Source organism: Xenopus laevis, chromosome 8L (genome assembly GCF_017654675.1).
Source record: "Xenopus laevis strain J_2021 chromosome 8L, Xenopus_laevis_v10.1, whole genome shotgun sequence".
NCBI lineage: Eukaryota > Metazoa > Chordata > Amphibia > Anura > Pipidae > Xenopus > Xenopus laevis.
Genome location: NC_054385.1, coordinates 122,729,804 through 122,747,598, shown reverse-complemented (window position 1 = coordinate 122,747,598; position 17,795 = coordinate 122,729,804). Strand labels below are relative to the sequence as shown.

Genomic DNA, 17,795 nt, shown 5'->3' with positions numbered 1-17,795 from the left:
AAGGATTAATTATATCTTAGTTGGGATCAAGTACAAGCTACTGTTTTATTATTACAGAGAAAATTTGAATAATTTTTAAAGATTTGGATTATTTGATTATTTAGGAATAATTTCCTTTTGTACTTGATTTCTGTTAAGCTGGCCAGAAATAGATAAGAGAGGAATGGTCATAAAACCCGTTGCCGAGTATAATAAATCATTAACATGAAGGGGCCGATTCACTAAGGGTCGAATATCGAGGGTTAATTAACCCTCGATTTTCGACTAGGAATTAAAATCCTTCGACTTCGAATATCGAAGTCGAAGGATTTAGCACAGATAGTTCGATCGAACGATCGAAGGATAATTCCTTCGATCGAACGATAAAATCCTTCGAATCGAACGATTCAAAGAATTTTAATCCAACGATCGAAGGAATATCTTTCGATCAAAAAAAGTTAGCCAAGCCTATGGGGACCTTCCCCATATGCTAACATTGACTTTGGTAGCTTTTAGATGGCGAACTAGGGGGTCGAGGTTTTTTTTTAAAGAGACAGTACTTCGACTATCGAATGGTCGAATAGTCGAATGATTTTTAGTTCGAATCCTTCGATTCGAAGTCGAAGGTCGAAGTAGCCCATTCGATGGTCGAAGTAGCCCAAAAAAAACTTCAAAATTCGAAGTTTTTTACCTTCGAATCTTTCACTCGAAGTTAGTGAATCGGCACCGAAGTCTTGTTACTATGATAAGCCCAAGAGAAAATATGTCACAAGACTGGCCATGCATTCAAAAGTGGCAGTTGAATGATCAAATAGAGCATAATTAGTAAAGATCATACTACTGTTATACAGGTATGGGACCTTTTTATCCAGAATGCTCACGACTTACGGCTTTTTGGATAACTGATCGTTCCATGATTTGGATCAACATACCTTGTATACTAGAAAATCATGTAAACATTAAATAAACCCAATAGGCTGGTGTTGCTTCCAATAAGGATTAATTATATCTCAGTTGGGGTCAAGTACAAGTTACTGTTTTATCATTACAAAAAAAAGGAAATCATTTTTAAAAATTTTGATTATTTGGATGAAATGGAGTCTATGGGAGACGGCCTTTCCGTAATTCAAAGCTTTCTGGATAACGGGTTTCCCGAATAACATGTCTCATACCTGTAGGAAGAATGGCCATATGTATACAGACATTATCATGCGAATAAAGGGGAACAACGGAACTCTCGGGGAGAGAGAGGACCGGACATGGAGTAAGCGACAGAGCAGGTAAGTGCCTGGCTCCACCCAGCTTTGCACCCCGGGCACGTGCTTACTCTGCCTACCCCTAGTTCCGGCCCTGCTCTGTACAATGGTGTTTTCCATGCAAATGCCATGGTTTTCTATCTCATTAAATCTCAGAAGGCTTCCCTTGTAACGATCAACTTAGCTTCCAGTGAAATACCTACTTTTCTTCAAAGTCAAAAGACTAAGAATGAATGACTAAAATGAATGGGTACACAGAGGAAGAAGAAAAGGCACATCCCAGATTTGACTTACACAACACATTGATCTGAACATGTTCTTCGCTGGGTCCAACCATATTTTCGGCTCTACAAGTTATATTGCGCTTGTTAAATCCGGGCGAGATGCTGAATAGATTCAAGAAGATCTCTGCTTCCGAAACATTCCATTGCTATCACAGACAGGGGGCAAACAAAAATGACATGATATTTCAGCTGTTATTTTAATGAGTCTTTGGTGAGATGGAGTTTCATTACTGTCTTTATATCTGGATAGTTTAAAGCGATACTGTCATGGGAAAAAACATTTTTTTCAAAATGAATCAGTTAATAGTGCTGCTCCAGCAGAATTCTACACTGAAATCCATTTCTCATAAGAGCAAACAGATTTTTTTATATTCAATTTTGAAACCTGACATGGGGCTAGACATATTGTCAATTTCCCAGCTGCCTCCAGTCATGTGACTTGTGCTCTGATAAACTTCAATCACTCTTTACTGCTGTACTGCAAGTTGGAGTGATATCACCCCCTCCCTTTTTCCCCCCAGCAGCCAAACAAAAGAACAATGGGAAGGTAACCAGATAACAGCTCCCTAACACAAGATAACAGCTGCCTGGTAGATCTAAGAACAACACTCAATAGTAAAAACCCATGTCTCACTGAGACACATTCAGTTACATTGAGAAGGAAAAACAGCAGCCTGCCAGAAAGCATTTCTCTCCTAAAGTGCAGGCACAAGTCACATGACCAGGGGCAGCTGGGAAATTGACAAAATGTCTAGCCCCATGTCAAATTTCAAAATTGAATATAAAAAAATCTGTTTGGTCTTTTGAGAAATGGATTTCAGTGCAGAATTCTGCTGGAGCAGCACTATTAACGGATTCATTTTGAAAAAAAATGTTTTTCCCATGACAGTATCCCTTTAAGGGCAGAGACACGCGCTCAGATTCGGGGAGATTTAGTCGCTTGTCGATATATCGCCTCTTCTTTGGGGTGACTAATCACCCCATACTGCCTCCCGCTGGTTAGAATGTAAATTGCTGGCGGGATGGCACTCAGAGCACTTCATTTTCTGAAGTTGCCCGAAGTTTTCTCGTGAGGCATCTTCGGACGACATCGGAAAAGGAAGTGCATCGATTGCCATCCCACCGGCGATTTACATTCTAGCCGGCGGGAGATTAGTCGCCCCGAAGAAGAAATTTGTTGCTGGGCGACTAATCTTCCCAAATCTGAGCGTGTGTCTCTGGTTCAATTGTCATAGGGTCTATTGAATGTTGCTGACAAATAAAGAGGTAGAATAAGAAAAAATCAGGAAGCACACCAAAAAATTGTTGCTTAAGTGAAATAGGTGATTTAATAACCCATAAACATTCACAAAGATGGCAACGTTTTGGGCCCTTTATCAAGCCTAGTAGGTGCATATAGGTAAACTAATATTTAAGGAGTGAGCATAATGGGGAAGGGAGGGCAGAGGGACATATCTGAGAGCTGAAAGTTGTGTTTCTTCTGTCCCTCCAAAGCTCAGAACCGCAAGAAAATGTGTAGACAAAAAGTGTAAATTGTGCAGAAAGACCTCTGATTGTAAGAATATTCCTGCACAGTAAACGAACATCTGACCTCTGTTGGTTTCATTGACCTACCACATATTCAGTACACGAGGTGGTTTCAGGCACGATCCACGTGGTCGTTGGTGACGGCTGACCATCCACGTTACACACCAAGGTCAGGTTTGCCCCCTCCAGTACAGTCAGGTTTTGTTTAACAATGCTGACCTGGGGAAGTTCTGCAGATATGAAGATACATTTATCAAAAATAAGTACAAGATCCCACCTAATTACACTAGTTCTGGCTGTCCCAGTTGGCTGACCTGAAAAGTCATGGACTTGTCTGATATTGAGGGAAGTTTAAAGTAGATTGGGAACACGTCTTGATTTAGAGAATGCTGTAATTACAGCTTACTAAGCTCCGTGAATTTCTTCTCAGCTTTCTCGGGTTATTTTAGCTATTGGTTTAAGCTCTAAATGGATAAATACAAATGTAGTGTTTATATTTCAAATCATATTTAGTCATATCTGTGACATGGAAACAAAAAATTAAAACAAATAGTTTTGACTGTCCATGGTAAGAATGGGGTGTTCTGCAGACCCAGAAGGCCCAGCGAGAGACCAATCATGTAGGTACTTTCAATATATGAAAAAAAATTTTGGTGAGGGGTTGTTTGTTCTGTGGTCATTAAGCTTCTAGTTTTACCAGTGTAGAGTTCGGACCTCTGTTAATTGTTGACTATTGGTGGTATAAACCATCACAAAGCTGTAAAAAATCCAAGGTAATATTGGAGTAATTCTTGGAGTAGGTAACTCTTTATATGAGATTGAAAGGCGTACCACAGTTGGAGATTATCATGTCTTCAAACATAATCTCAGAATGGTTTGCCCAGCAGCTTAGAGACTGGTTTCCAAGATCAGCCCAGTCCATCTCCCTCTTAAGCTGTATCCAACGGATTTCACAGGAGCAGCGGAATGGATTCCCAGTGAGGATCCTAGGAGAGTAAGGGAAATCCAGAGAGTCTTAAGTGGCTGAACATAGAAAACATTTTATCAAAACTTAATATTTTGTTTGACGATACATGTGAAACCTTATTGCGTTGTCTCTGGTATTAAGAGTTACATTTACATTCGAATTTCAATAGGAGGGCTGTGGTAGGTGATAAAAATGGTTTTAGCCTGAGCTTAGCCAAGCTGAACTAGGAACACCTTAAAGGGATCCTGTCATCGGATAACATATTTTTTTCAAAACGCATGAGTTAATAGTGCTACTCCAGCAGAATTCTGCACTGAAATCCATTTCTCAAAAGAGCAAACAGATTTTTTTATATTCAATTTTGAAATCTGACATGGGGCTAGACGTTTTGTCAGTTTCCCAGCTGCCCCCAGTCATGTGACTTGTGCCTGCACTATAGGAGAGAAATGCTTTCTGGCAGGCTGCTGTTTTTCCTTCTCAATGTAACTGAATGTGTCTCAGTGAGACATGGGTTTTTACTATTGAGTGTTGTTCTTAGCTCTACCAGGCAGCTGTTATCTTGTGTTAGGGAGCTGCTATCTGGTTACCTTCCCATTGTTCTTTTGTTTGGCTGCTGGGGGAAAGGGAGGGCGGTGATATCACTCTAACTTGCAGTACAGCAGTAAAGAGTGACTGAAGTTTATCAGAGCACAAGTCACATGAATTGGGGCAGCTGGGAAATTGACAATATGTCTAACCCCATGTCTGATTTCAAAATTGAATATAAAAAAATCTGTTTGCTCTTTTGAGAAATGGATTTCAGTGCAGAATTCTGCTGGATCAGCACTATTAACTGATTCATTTTGAAAAAAATTTTTCCCCCCATGACAGTATCGCTTTAATGGAAGTCACTTAGTTGGCCATATTGGGCAAAGGCCAGGTAGCCATGGGTCTTTCTGTTAATGGCCAGTTTTAAAAAGACAGCACCACTAAAGGGGCAGATTTATTAAGGTTCGAATGGTAAATTCGAATTTTCAAATTTTTTTGTGTCAAACTCACAAATTCGAATTTAAAAGCGCCCATTCGAAATGTGAGATTTATCACTCAACCTCGACCATTAAAACAGTTCTAATTCGAATATTCGCCACCTAAAACCTGCCGAGTTCAAGTCAATGGCAGTGGTCCGTTGAACCATTTGAATATGTAAATTGCATAAAAAAATCCTGACATTCAAGTATTTTTTCGAAGGAAAACTCGATTCAGATTTGATTCAAATTTTCAGGTTCGGGACTATTCAATCGAATATTGGACGCTCGAGTTTTTTCATAAATAACCTCCCATTCGAGTTGGGAATAGATCCAAATTTATTAGAGTAAAAAAAATTCACACAAATTCGAAATTCGACCTTTGATAGATAACCCCCTTAAAATAATCAGTTTCAATATATATACAGAATGATATCCAGAATTTTTTTATATTCAATGTGTTCGTATATGTCAGGGAACGTAATTTTTTTCACTCTTTTAGCAGACAGATGGCTATTGGGCAAAGGTAAACCTCTTTCTTCAGCAAAATAGGGTATTTTCTATATAGGACCCATGTAACCATGTAAACCATGGAAGTAGAATTAAATTGCAATTTGACATCCTTGGCAATACAAATTGCCAAATTTGCCTTTTTTTTGGGCAAATCTTTTTAAATTGTGTAAATTGTTCCACTAAAATAAATGGTGGTTACAGTAAAATATGTAAACAAGAATGCAATAGAAATATCATCTTTTTTTCTGTCAAAATTGATATTTTCTCATTAAAAATTGAAACAGCTGTAAACCCGGATAATAAAAAAGGGAGCTATTTACTAAAATTCGAATTTATCTCAATATTTAAATCTTCCATGACCAAACTCCCATACCAAATTTTACCTTATTTATCATTAAAAAAAAGCTAGATTTTATCGGTTTAGGTAAAAACTTGATAAAATCGAGTGAAAACCAGAATCATACAATTTTTGGGAGGGTTTTCCCAAATCACTCTATTTTTTGGGGCTTTTTCCCGCAAAGCCCAAATTTTTTTGACTTTTGCCTGAAAAGGTTGTATTTTTGGGCTAATTCCAACGCAGACGACAGAAACTTCAAAATAGGATAGGGACCTCTTCAATTAACTTATACACAACCTCGGCAGTTCTGAGATGGCAGATTTCCAGACTCAGGCTTTTTGCAGCATCGAACTTTAATAAATTTGTAAAATTTGAGTTAAAAAAAAAAATTCCAGATTTGTCCCAAAAAGCCCAACCAGAGTTCAATAAATAACCCCCTTAATGTCCATCATTGGTCCTTAATGAAGAAATAGTATGTATAGGGTGATGAGTATCATGATGGTTTGACTTTTTTGTTGGCATGTATTTGTATGGACGATGATGGAAGAAAGTGTAACGTACAGCTCTTGAAGAGGCAGGTTCAGAAATGTCCTCCAGGAGATAGAGACCAGAGAATTGGAAGACAGGTTTCTGTTGGCAGAGAAATAGAAATCAGCATAGACAAGGAACCAGAAAATTCTGGTTGGGTTGGCCAAAAATGTCCATATATAAATGCATCTACACTCTCAACCTAATTATTTTTCTCTTTTATATATATAGAGAGAGAGAGAGAGAGAGAGAGAGAGAGAGAGAGAGAGAGAGAGAGAGAGAGAGAGAGAAAGGCGTACCACAGTATATATGTATATATAGATAGATACATTATAAAGAATAGCTGAGATTAGTCTTTGCAAGTAGAGCAATCAGTTCCTCATTTTATGCCTGCTTGACTGCTCTTTTTATTATACCATTTGTTGTAGTATTTATAGATCTTAAAAGATGTGTGACCAGATTTTAAACTCTTTCCTCTTCCTTCCTATAAAATGAATTACTTCTGATAACTGTTTCTGTTCTTGTTAAAGGCTACCACTGTTGTCTATATACAGTAATGGATGAAATTAATAATACTGTGATAAGATCAGCAAATCCTATATGTTGCTACTACTGAAAGGAGACTAATGTTTGCGGCAACTAAGTAGAGGTAAATATCAGTTGCAAAATTTACAGCTAAAACATGAAATGCTGTCAAACTTTGCACCTGCACCTATTGTAATTATATTTCGCATAAATTATCTTGTGATTTTTTTTATTAAAGGGACAGTATGCACCCCTTTTCAACATGAGCTCAGGGCTTGTGCTGAACATACTTTTGGGGGCATTTACTTAGGGTCAAATATTGAGGTTTAATTAACCCTCGATATTCGACTGTCGAAGTTAAATCCTTCGAATATCGAAGTCGAAGGATATACCGCAATTCGTTCGTTCGAACGATCGAAGGAAAAATTGTTTAGACCGAACGTTTAAATCCTTCGAATCGAACGATTCTAAGGATTTTAATCCATTGATCGAACGATTTTCCTTCGACCAGAAATTTGTTAGAACATTGATGTTCGGTAGGTTTTACTTGGCGAAGTAGGGGGTCGAAGTTTTTTTTAAAGAGACAGTACTTCGACTATCGAATGGTCGAATAGTTGAACGATTTTTAGTTTGAATCGTTCGATTCGAAGTCGTAGTCGAAGGTTGACGTAGCCAATTCAATGGTTGAAGTAGCCAAAAAAAAACGTTCGAAATTCGAAGTATTTTTTCTTCTATTCATTCACTCGAGCTAAGTAAATGTGCCCCTTTAGTCTATTGTTTTAAATAAGGAATGGTTTGGGATATTTTGGACACTAAACAAGAATATGAAGCCAGTTTCACTTTTGTACTTCCTGTCACTTCCTGTTCCAAAGAACTTAAAAGGAGATGATAAAACTAATTACTGGTCCCCTGAGAAGCCCCTGAAAATGGGCTGCTCAAAGGCTGCTGCTTAGAGAAGGAAGGGTTTTGGTAGATAGGGAGCTCTGAACAAATTGCCCTGTTTATAAAGTAAGTTCAGTGAAATTAGCCCAACTTTCAAATAGTTTTTTTTATACCAAAAAAAATAGGAAAATATGGATTTTAAAAATTAAAACCATTGGGAGAATTTAATTTCAACACAAGTCCTATTTATTGTGTTCATTTTTAGCAAAGGTGTTTTTAGTAACACGTGGGGGCACATTTACTAAGGGTCGAATATCGAGGGTTAATTAACCCTCGATATTCGACCCTCAAAGTAAAATCCTTCGAGTTCGAATATCGATGTCGAAGGATTTACCGCAAATACATTGATCGAAGGAAAATTGATTCGATTAAATTGAACGATTCGAAGGATTTTAATCCATCGATCAAAGGATTTTCCTTCGATCAAAAAAAGCTTAGAAACTTTATGGGGAAGGTCCCCATAGGCTAACATTGAAGCTCGGTAGGTTTAAAGTGCCGAAGTAGGTAGTCAAAGTTTTTTTAAAGAGACAGTACTTCGACTATCGAATAGTAGTTGAAGGTCGTACTAGCCTATTCGATGGTGGAAGTACCCAAAAAAAACTTCGAAATTCAAAGTTTTTTTACTTCGAATCCTTCACTCGAGCTTAGTAAATGTGCCCCTAGTGGTTGACACAGGCAGATTAAAATAGCATTAAAAGTTTAAACTAAATGGACATGTATCTTTTTGCAACCTAACTTACTATGTTATTATATTACTATGTGTAGGCATCTGAAAGAGGGGGTCATTTTGGACCCTGGTGGGCTTGGTGCAGAATTCTGGTAAATTCTACCCTACAACCCTCTGCCTGCAATCATTTTTCCATGGCCCCTTGTTTAATGGACTAGAAAACAATTTTTTCTTCTTTTCTATGGGATCCCAATAATAGAAAATGATATGTGCTGTAGTTTCCAAAACACAATCAGAGGGTCAATGGAAATAGGAAGTAAACAGCCCGGTTAGTAGAGTAAATAAATTAAACGCTTCCCCGGCTCTTGATTAAATCGTTTTCTTTTCCAAAAAATGTCTCTTTTTTTCCAAACCTAAATAGTAAACCTGGGTGGAGGAGAGCTGACTAGTGATGGGCGAATTTCTCCCGTCTGGCTTTGCCGGGAAAAAAACGAATTTCCTGCGACACAGCGAAAATTTTGACGCTCTCGTCGATTTTGACGGCAGCGTTAAAGTCAATGGACGTCCAAATTGGGTTTTGACTCGCGTCCAATTTATCTTGGTGCCTGCAAATTTTAGCGCGAGTTACTCAGATTTATTAGCCGCGGCGGAACGCAGAAATTTGCCACAAATTCGCTCCAGGCGCTCTAGAGCTGACTCCTGTTACAATGTTTCAAGAGTCAGAACCAGAAGTGCAGAAAGGGATACACAGACATGGATTTCTGTTTGCACAGAACTTTACAACTGAATATTGGAATGTTGTTAAAAATGACATTTTATTTCATTAGGAAAAAAATATTTTGTGGTTTACATATGTTTTTTCTAAATGGTGCCAATGAAAAACATGCCATGTTTTTGTAAACAGACAAGGACAGCTGCCTGCACTGATGGCACAAGGTCACCAAAGCAGAAATGCCTGTTGTCCATTCATTGAGATTTCACATAAAGAGGTGACAACTCATCAAAACAGCCATAAATAACTTTGCACGTGCCGACACTGCGGGGATCACTCGCATGCAGACAAAGCTGTAGGTGGTGGGGACAGATGCATTTCAGCCCTTGTCAGATCAATGATTGGCCACTGGGGAGCAAAGATGAGAATTTGCTTTGGGTCCCCCTTGCTCAGACCCCTCAGCGTCCAGCTGCCGAGGGAAGAGATACTGTTGGAAACATTGATTTCAGCATCACAGACATCTGCCTGGGATTCAGCTCCCTGTGTTATGGGATGGAGCCGAAGCCACGGCATATACTGTTAACATCTCTGCTCAATTAAAGGGCTTGCTGCAGCGTTATCAGTGCATTCATCAGCGCATTTGTTTTCTGCAAGGGAAGTGAGTGTTTATTTCAAATATAGTCGTTTTCACCGGTTTCTATTACAAGGCTCTCAGATCTGTCAGATAGCATCTTATAGGTCACATTGGGACCGAATGCTCTGTTATACAGATAGCTAGAATCTCAGCTGCCATAAAGCAGGACAGGACTGCTGCTTACAATGGGGATCAGATAGGATCGGTGCAGCCACTGGGACAGAATGCTCTGTTATACAGATAGCTAGAATCTCAGCTGCCATAAAGCAGGACAGGACTGCTGCTTACAATGGGGATCAGATAGGATCTGTGCAGCCACTGGGACAGAATGTTCTGTTATACAGATAGCTAGAATCTCAGCTGCAATAAAGCAGGACAGGACTGCTGCTTACAATGGGGATCAGATAGGATCGGTGCAGCCACTGGGACAGAATGCTCTGTTATACAGATAGCTAGAATCTCAGCTGCCATAAAGCAGGACAGGACTGTTGCTTACAATGGGGATCAGATAGGATCTGTGCAGCCACTGGGACAGAATGCTCTGTTATACAGATAGCTAGAATCTCAGCTGCCATAAAGCAGGACAGGACTGCTGCTTACAATGGGGATCAGATAGGATCTGTGCAGCCACTGGGACAGAATGCTCTGTTATACAGATAGCTAGAATCTCAGCCATAAGGCAGGGCAGGATTAGATGATTAGACATTGTTCTAAGACACACATAGAACACTTTCCTATCACTGTTCCTGAGTTAGCTTGCAATGCTAAAGAAGGGCCAAATCATCCAAAGGCATTATTTTTGTAAGGATGAACATTTACCAGAAAGATTATTGCATGCGAAATCAAACTCTGGGCACAAAGAGAAAGTTCACTATGCCAGCGCCAGGGGAAAGGCAAAAAAAGCCTACCTAGGAGAAATAAATTCCCATTAACAAAAATAGGATGCATGTTTTATTTTTTTAATTGCTCGACTCAAATCACCTCATCAGCGAGATTTCCATTAGCGTCGGCGCACCCTGCCAGAAACACTCTCCCCGCAATTAAAAACACTCGGTGGGAACACTTAATAACTTAGGCAGAGAAAACAACAACTGCTCAGTAAGCCCTTTTATTAATGGTAAGTCGGTGGCAATGGGTCTTACTAAGCAAACAGCCTCGGAGGACGAGGGGCGCGTTAGAGAACTGCTGCTACTCAGTCAAACAGGAGGAAGTCGGTGAGAGCCTCAGGGGGACGTTGGGTCCTCAAGAGGCCAATGATCTCAACCTCTTCTAGTTGTTTGAGCCTCCCAGTATCTTCCTTTCAGCTGTAACTCCCTGATTTATATCCAGGTAAGTTATATAGGGCCACATTCTCCCTAACAAGACCTTTAACAAGGCATTTTAGTATGGTCTGTAGAGCAGTGTTCTAAGGAATTTAGGAGTCCCCCATGCCAATTCAAATGGTCCCGTTAGGGAGCTCTAGTGTGTGAAGACCACAACAGAACCCTACTTGCTCCTGCTGGTGATGAGTCCTACATCAGGGTTTTTATCCAGCATAAGGTGCAGAACGCAGCCAGACCCTGTGTGCTAGTCCTATTTCAATGAGCAATAAGGGTCCAGGGTTTCAGTAAATGACTCTTTAATAATTCAGATACCACAAGAAGACTAGACGTACAGTTGCGAAGAAAAGGTCCATCTGCAACGTACTAAAAATGCTCCTTTCAGCAGAGGGCCGCATTGACATTTAATAAACAAATAACTTTAGTGTTTTAGTGCTTCAAGCTTTTTTGTGTGGGGTAATTAATTCATTAGGAAGGATTTTCTCCCAGCTTTGTGTGGACACTGGACTAGTCTTCTTTAGGCTTAGGGATATGGAAAGAAAATCCATTCGGCATGTTTTGCTCCAGAAATTTATATACGTCATCAACATGCCTAATATAGATCAGGTGATGATGAAGACCACCGAATGTGTTTGCCTATTGTTCTTGGATCCGCAGTTGAGTGTGTTTAGCAGGGCACCTATAGGGGTTACCATCTTCATGACAATATTTACTCCAGTTGGATGAATGGGTCAACTAAAATGGCCTTACATTCCTTTATATACGGATATGTATGAGTGCAGAGGACTGTCTTTGCCCAACTTTTGTTTGCAATATTTCTAACCTACAGTAATCAGATCCAATACACCCATACAGATATATGGCAGTCTATCCTGTCCTGTATCCATTCTGCAGCCTTTCCATCAACATAAACCCTTCCAGATGTAGAACAAAAAGAACAAACCCGGCTTATCTGTAAATTCTGGGATCTGTTTTATCTCCCTGTAACACTCACTTTGCTATTGGTAGAATATATTTTTATCGTGCTGAGTGAGATTACCCAGAGTAACCCCAGATTGGTATCTTTTACTATTTTTTACCCTCTATCCAGAGTAACCCCAGAATAGTATCCTTTACTATTCTGTAAAAATATTCACTAAAATACATTTTCATATTGGTCAACTTGGTCAAGCCCCACTGATCCCAGTAAGATTCAGAAACTGCTTTAAAAATTCAAAAATTTTTGGACGTGCGTTGAAAAAGTTGCTCGCGTCAACATTATTTGGACGCCCATTGACTTTAACGCGAGGTTCAGAATTGATGCGGGCGTCAAAATTCGTGTTTTGCAAATTTTTCGCCGCTTTGCGAATTTCGCGGGAAATATGCAAATTTTCGACGAAGCAAAATGGGACAAATTCGCCCATCACTAGTGGGGACACCAAGACCAATTCAGCACTGTGGACCAAGGACATCTAACAGTATGGATCAGAACATACCTCCCAACATACAGTATTAAAATTAAAGGTCATGACAATTAAAGGAAAAGCTTGCATAATAACCTGGCCTCCCCTGGATACATCCCGTACCCTTAACAAACTACTGAGGACCCTCTAAACTTCTCAGTTTGCCGAACCTGGTTCTAAAAGCAAAGAGGTTGACCTCTTTGCTGCAGTCACAAACCAAGAGCATGCACCGCTGAAAACAGGTCCAAATCAACTCCTATCGGAAATATTGCAGAGACCTAATGCATCATCAGCTGGTTCCGACCAATCCTGCTGGGCTCTTCTGGTTTTTAGGACCAGGTACAGCCAACATGGCAGTGATGCCAGATCAGTTACCCTCATAAACAGTATGGGGGGGTCGCTTAATAGAGAAGAACTTACATGTGAGTCATGCGAGGGTTCATTTCAAAGGCATCTTCAGAGATATGCTCCAGCCCAGTGGATGAAATTGTCCTGCGATCAAACATAACAGGGGCTAAAATGACTCAGATCACCATTAATCTTTAATGCTGCAGAGGTACAGGGAACATAATTGGTGGACTACGTCATATTCACTGGAAATCCTGAGCTCAGGTTGTGCCCCAGGAGGAGCGTGGAATATGTGTTTGGCCAGAAAGAACAATAAAAGATTGCTGAGAATGTCTGACAATTTAACTGCTCAACAGGAACTTACAGATAAATCAAGATGATGGCAACTGAACCACAAAACTTACTTTTAAAGGAGAAATTAATCCTAAATATGGCTGTAAATGCTTTATTTTTTTGTATATAGCGAACTTATGGTACCTGCCTTTGTACCAGAGGTTTAGAAGCCCTATAGCAGTAATAATCCCGCCTTACAGCAGTTCTCCATTCTTGGATCTTGTTAGGCCATCTGATGTATGTCAGTGACACTGCACATGCTCAGTGTGCTCTGGGCTGTTGTAGGAAAGCCAAGCTTAGGGGTTGTGGGAAATCATCAATAAATTAGCATAATGTAAGGTTAGAGCTGATGCTACAGCAGAAAAGATTGTGGGTAACTACTGTGGGGCATCGTCAGATGCACAGATCTTCCCTGCTAAAGGGCTGTTGTGGTGCTAAAACCCATAACATATGGTGTAACAAGTCTAGACTAATTCTCTGTTGAGTTTCAGTTCTCCTTCAAGCAGCTTGAATAAATACTGAACTATCATAACATTTTTACTGCATCAGGAAAATAGCTTAGAAAACGTTTAAAGGAGAATGACCCCCACTGTTTTTAACCAACATAACCTCCCCCCCCCAATACACACACAGGGTTCTCTGTCTCTCTCCCAACCATATCACTGGCTCTTAATGTGCAACTTAAAAGAAAGTCATATGGCACAAAATACTTGGAAGGGGCAGGGGGCTCTGTACGGTGAGAGGGGTATTGGTTTAAAATGGAGGCTAAGAGGTTTTACTCTCCTTTAAAGAATAATTTTGGCTAGTTAACTGCACTGAACTTGGTCTCTCTGCTCCAGACACATGTTGTTTGAGTTTCAACCTGGTTCCAAGGTCACGTCTTTCTCCTTCTACTTCCTGAGTCATCCGTCAATCTCCCAGCACTGGGTGCAGAGGAAGGGGCGATGACAAGGAATATTAATGTTTCCCCATCCACAACCAGGTCTGAAGCAAAAAACATGGAGAAGTACTCACAGATTTTTCAGCTCTCGGAAGTTCTTCACGTCATCCCTAGTTAGGCTCAACAAGTCCTTCTGGTTTTCTATGACTCTGTTGGAAGAGGCAAAAAACATCAATCAAAGGCAAAGGCTAAATTTCTCACCCCCCAGGGAAGGAAAGTCACAGAGGCACGAGACGTCTGGAAAAGAGATGTCATTGCAAACAAGAGATCTGCAAATAGAGGCCCTTTCCATCATGTAGCTAGCCGGCAGCCAGAAACCATAGCCCACAGAGAAGAACTTGATACAGATTGTTACAAAAATATACTGTATATAAATAAATATACACAGATGAACCAATAACTTTGTTTTAGGGTTACCATTAGACTGCTGCTTTCTTATGTATTAGTGCAAAGATAATACATATATATATATATATATATATATATATATATATATAATACACAAAAGCTGTGAATATCTTGTAAATTATATCCTTATAAACGGTGAGTAGTGATGTCATCAGTTATAAATGGTAAGTAGTGATGTAATTTCTGTCACATGACTCACTGAAACTTGTGTATTATAATTAATAAAGTACCCCCAGTTGTAAAATATGAGGATATTATGTTACCTAGGAGTTCCATGACCTGTATAAAAACACTCGGCCTTCGGCCTCGTGTTTTTATATGGTCATGAAACTCCTCGGTAACTTATAATATCCTTATATTTTACAAGAGGGGGTACTTTATTCACTATATATATATATATATATATATATATATATATATATATATATATATATATATATATATAGTTAAACAATACCGCACATCTCAGGACTTATAAAAAATAAAATAAATTTTTATTTGGCACATACTGACGTTTTGGCTGTTCCTTCAGCCTTTTTCAAAGTACAAAGAGTAAATACATCCACCATGTTAAATACCTTGTTTGACGCACTGATGAATGACAATTATATATTCAATAATGGTAATCACATTAGGTTTTTCTACGTGCCATTAATTGATTGTATTACACATACACGTGGAATGTTGTTTGCTCACTGCACAGGTGGGATTTTAAGTAATGTATGAACGAAGAGGGAGGTATACGGGGAGACACTTTCACTCACACCCGTGATGTCACCAGAGGTTCGCGCCAAATACGGTATTTAACATGGTGGATGTATTACTCTTTGTACTTTGAAAAAGGCTAAAGGAGCAGCCGAAACGTCAGTATGTGCCAAATATAAATGTATTTAATTTTTTATAAGTCCTGAGATGTGCGGTTTTGTTTAGCTATATGCTTATGGAACCAATTGAAAACTGCACCCAGGCATCTCAATAATTGATTTTTCGAGAGTGCCGATATTCCAATTTTTGCTATATATATATCTATACATATATACATACATGCTCGTTGTACCCTTTCTAACACTTAGAACCAAATCTGGATGTAATGCAAGGATTTGCACTTCTCCTATCGATACAGTGCTGTCTAGGGATGGGGGATGGTGAGAGGGTTCCCCTTGCATGCGCATCATTTAGACATGTAGGCTAGGAAGGACCATTGGACGCAGGACTGTGTTGCACCCACTATGCAATGCATGTTCCAATGTGGAAGTTCTGTGTGGATGGGTTCTAAGGGATTCAATTTTGCCTAATGGTTGAATTTGTCTACCCTTTTCCAACAGGAGTGGGCATGTAGTTTGTGTGACTGTCCACCAGGACACAATGGCCCTCAATAATCTTCTCTTTCAGCATGGCCTCCTGATATTCCAAACAACAACCACCCATGCCCCCCCCAAACAGGACTGGGCCTATACAAATGGGATCTTCAGTTGATGGTTAATAATTATCAGGGGGCCCTTGTACTATCTCTACACAGTCTGATTGTGTGTTTTCCATAGTGTCCTTTTTTAATCAAATACATTTAGAACAACTAAACACAAGCATTCAACTGGTGAAATATATGATATCAACCCCTGAAACCAATACATTACTGTTTTAGGCTATGGCACGTCAGGGATTTTGTCCCTCCTGAAGAAGGTCCTGAAAGGTCCTCCCTTAAAGGAGAACTAAAGCTTAAGTAAGTCAGCTAGAAATGTTGTAAATTATGTTTTGGGCTTCTGTGACAGCCCAAGGCAACCACAGCCCTTAAGCAGTAAAGATCTGTGTCTCCAAAGATGCCCCAGTAGCTCCCCATCTTCTTTTCTGCTGATTCACTGCACATGCTCTGTGCTGCTGTCACTTACTGATCTTAGGGACCCACTCACAATATACAGTACACATAGAATAGAAATGTCACAATATAAGGCTGATTAGTAATAAATACAGATAATTACTACATGGCAGCACAGAAACCAGTGCAATTAGCATCAGAATTTAATAATCAGCAAACCTGTAGCATCAGCTTATATTACAGGGGAAGCTCATTTTCTGCTGGATAATTAGTGACGAGCCCTAAGCTTAGCTTCTCAACAGCCAATCAGAGCCCACTGAGCATGTGAGTGTCACAGACACTTTCCAAGATGGTGACCCCCTGTGACAAGTTTGAAGTCCTGGATCATTGCTGCTATTGACAAGCTGAAACTTTAGCCTCGTGCAATAAGTTCACTATACAAAATATGGCATTTTTACCCGTATTCATTTTTAGGGTTTAATTCTCCTTTAACCATCATGCACCTCAGGGTCAAATGGCAGTGGTGCTACAGACTACAGCCTTGTGTAGAGATGGAATAGTATAATAAAAGGAGATATTTATGTGATGACCGTATCCCTTCAATGCCTGAGGCACAGGAAGACTTTCTGAAGTTGATGCATGAATCAAACCGAGACCTTTCAGTCGGGGTCCAGTGAACTACTTTCTTTATGGAAGGGCATAAAAGTGCAACTTATTAAAGCTCCCTTTAGTGAGTGACCTTAGGAATTTAAGCTTCTGGAGGCCAAAAAATGAGGGGTCATCCCGAGGATATCAGTTTCTGAATGACCTTGTCCATTAATAAAACATATAAATTATATGACATATATATATATATATATATATATATATATATATATATAGTTCCCCCTATTGTATAGTATAGGTCACCATGACCATAAAAAAGCACAAGGCAGAAAGCAAATTGCTTTTATAAAGGTCATGGAGTTCCGAGGTGACTTTTAATATTTTACAACAGGGGGTACATTATTATGAAATGCAAGTTTCGGTGAGTCATGTGACACAAATGAAATCAGTAAGCATGGCTCTTGTATATATATATATATAATACACAAAAGCCATGAATATCCTGTAAATTATATCCTTATAAACGGTGAGTTCTGATGTCATCAGTTATAAACGGTGAGTTCTGATGTCATTTCTGTCACATGACTCATTGAAATTTGTGTATTATAATTAATAAAGTACCCCCAGTTGTAAAATATGAGGATATTAGAAGTTACCTCGGAGTTCCATGACCTGTATAAAAACACTCGGCCTTCGGCCTCGTGTTTTTAT

General features: G+C 39.4%; 1 protein-coding gene across 1 annotated transcript in view; it reads right to left on the bottom strand.

The window, feature by feature from the left end:
* ntrk1.L (neurotrophic receptor tyrosine kinase 1 L homeolog) overlaps positions 1 to 17,795 on the bottom strand; it is a 74,415-nt gene that overhangs the window by 29,491 nt on the left and 27,129 nt on the right. The window contains exons 2-7 of the mRNA XM_018231426.2: positions 14,332 to 14,406; positions 13,057 to 13,128; positions 6,429 to 6,497; positions 3,878 to 4,032; positions 3,134 to 3,276; positions 1,530 to 1,665 (exon numbers count right to left, since the gene is read on the bottom strand). Of these exons, the coding sequence (XP_018086915.1) occupies positions 1,530 to 1,665; positions 3,134 to 3,276; positions 3,878 to 4,032; positions 6,429 to 6,497; positions 13,057 to 13,128; positions 14,332 to 14,406 (650 nt within the window). The remainder of the gene's footprint in view (positions 1 to 1,529; positions 1,666 to 3,133; positions 3,277 to 3,877; positions 4,033 to 6,428; positions 6,498 to 13,056; positions 13,129 to 14,331; positions 14,407 to 17,795) is intronic.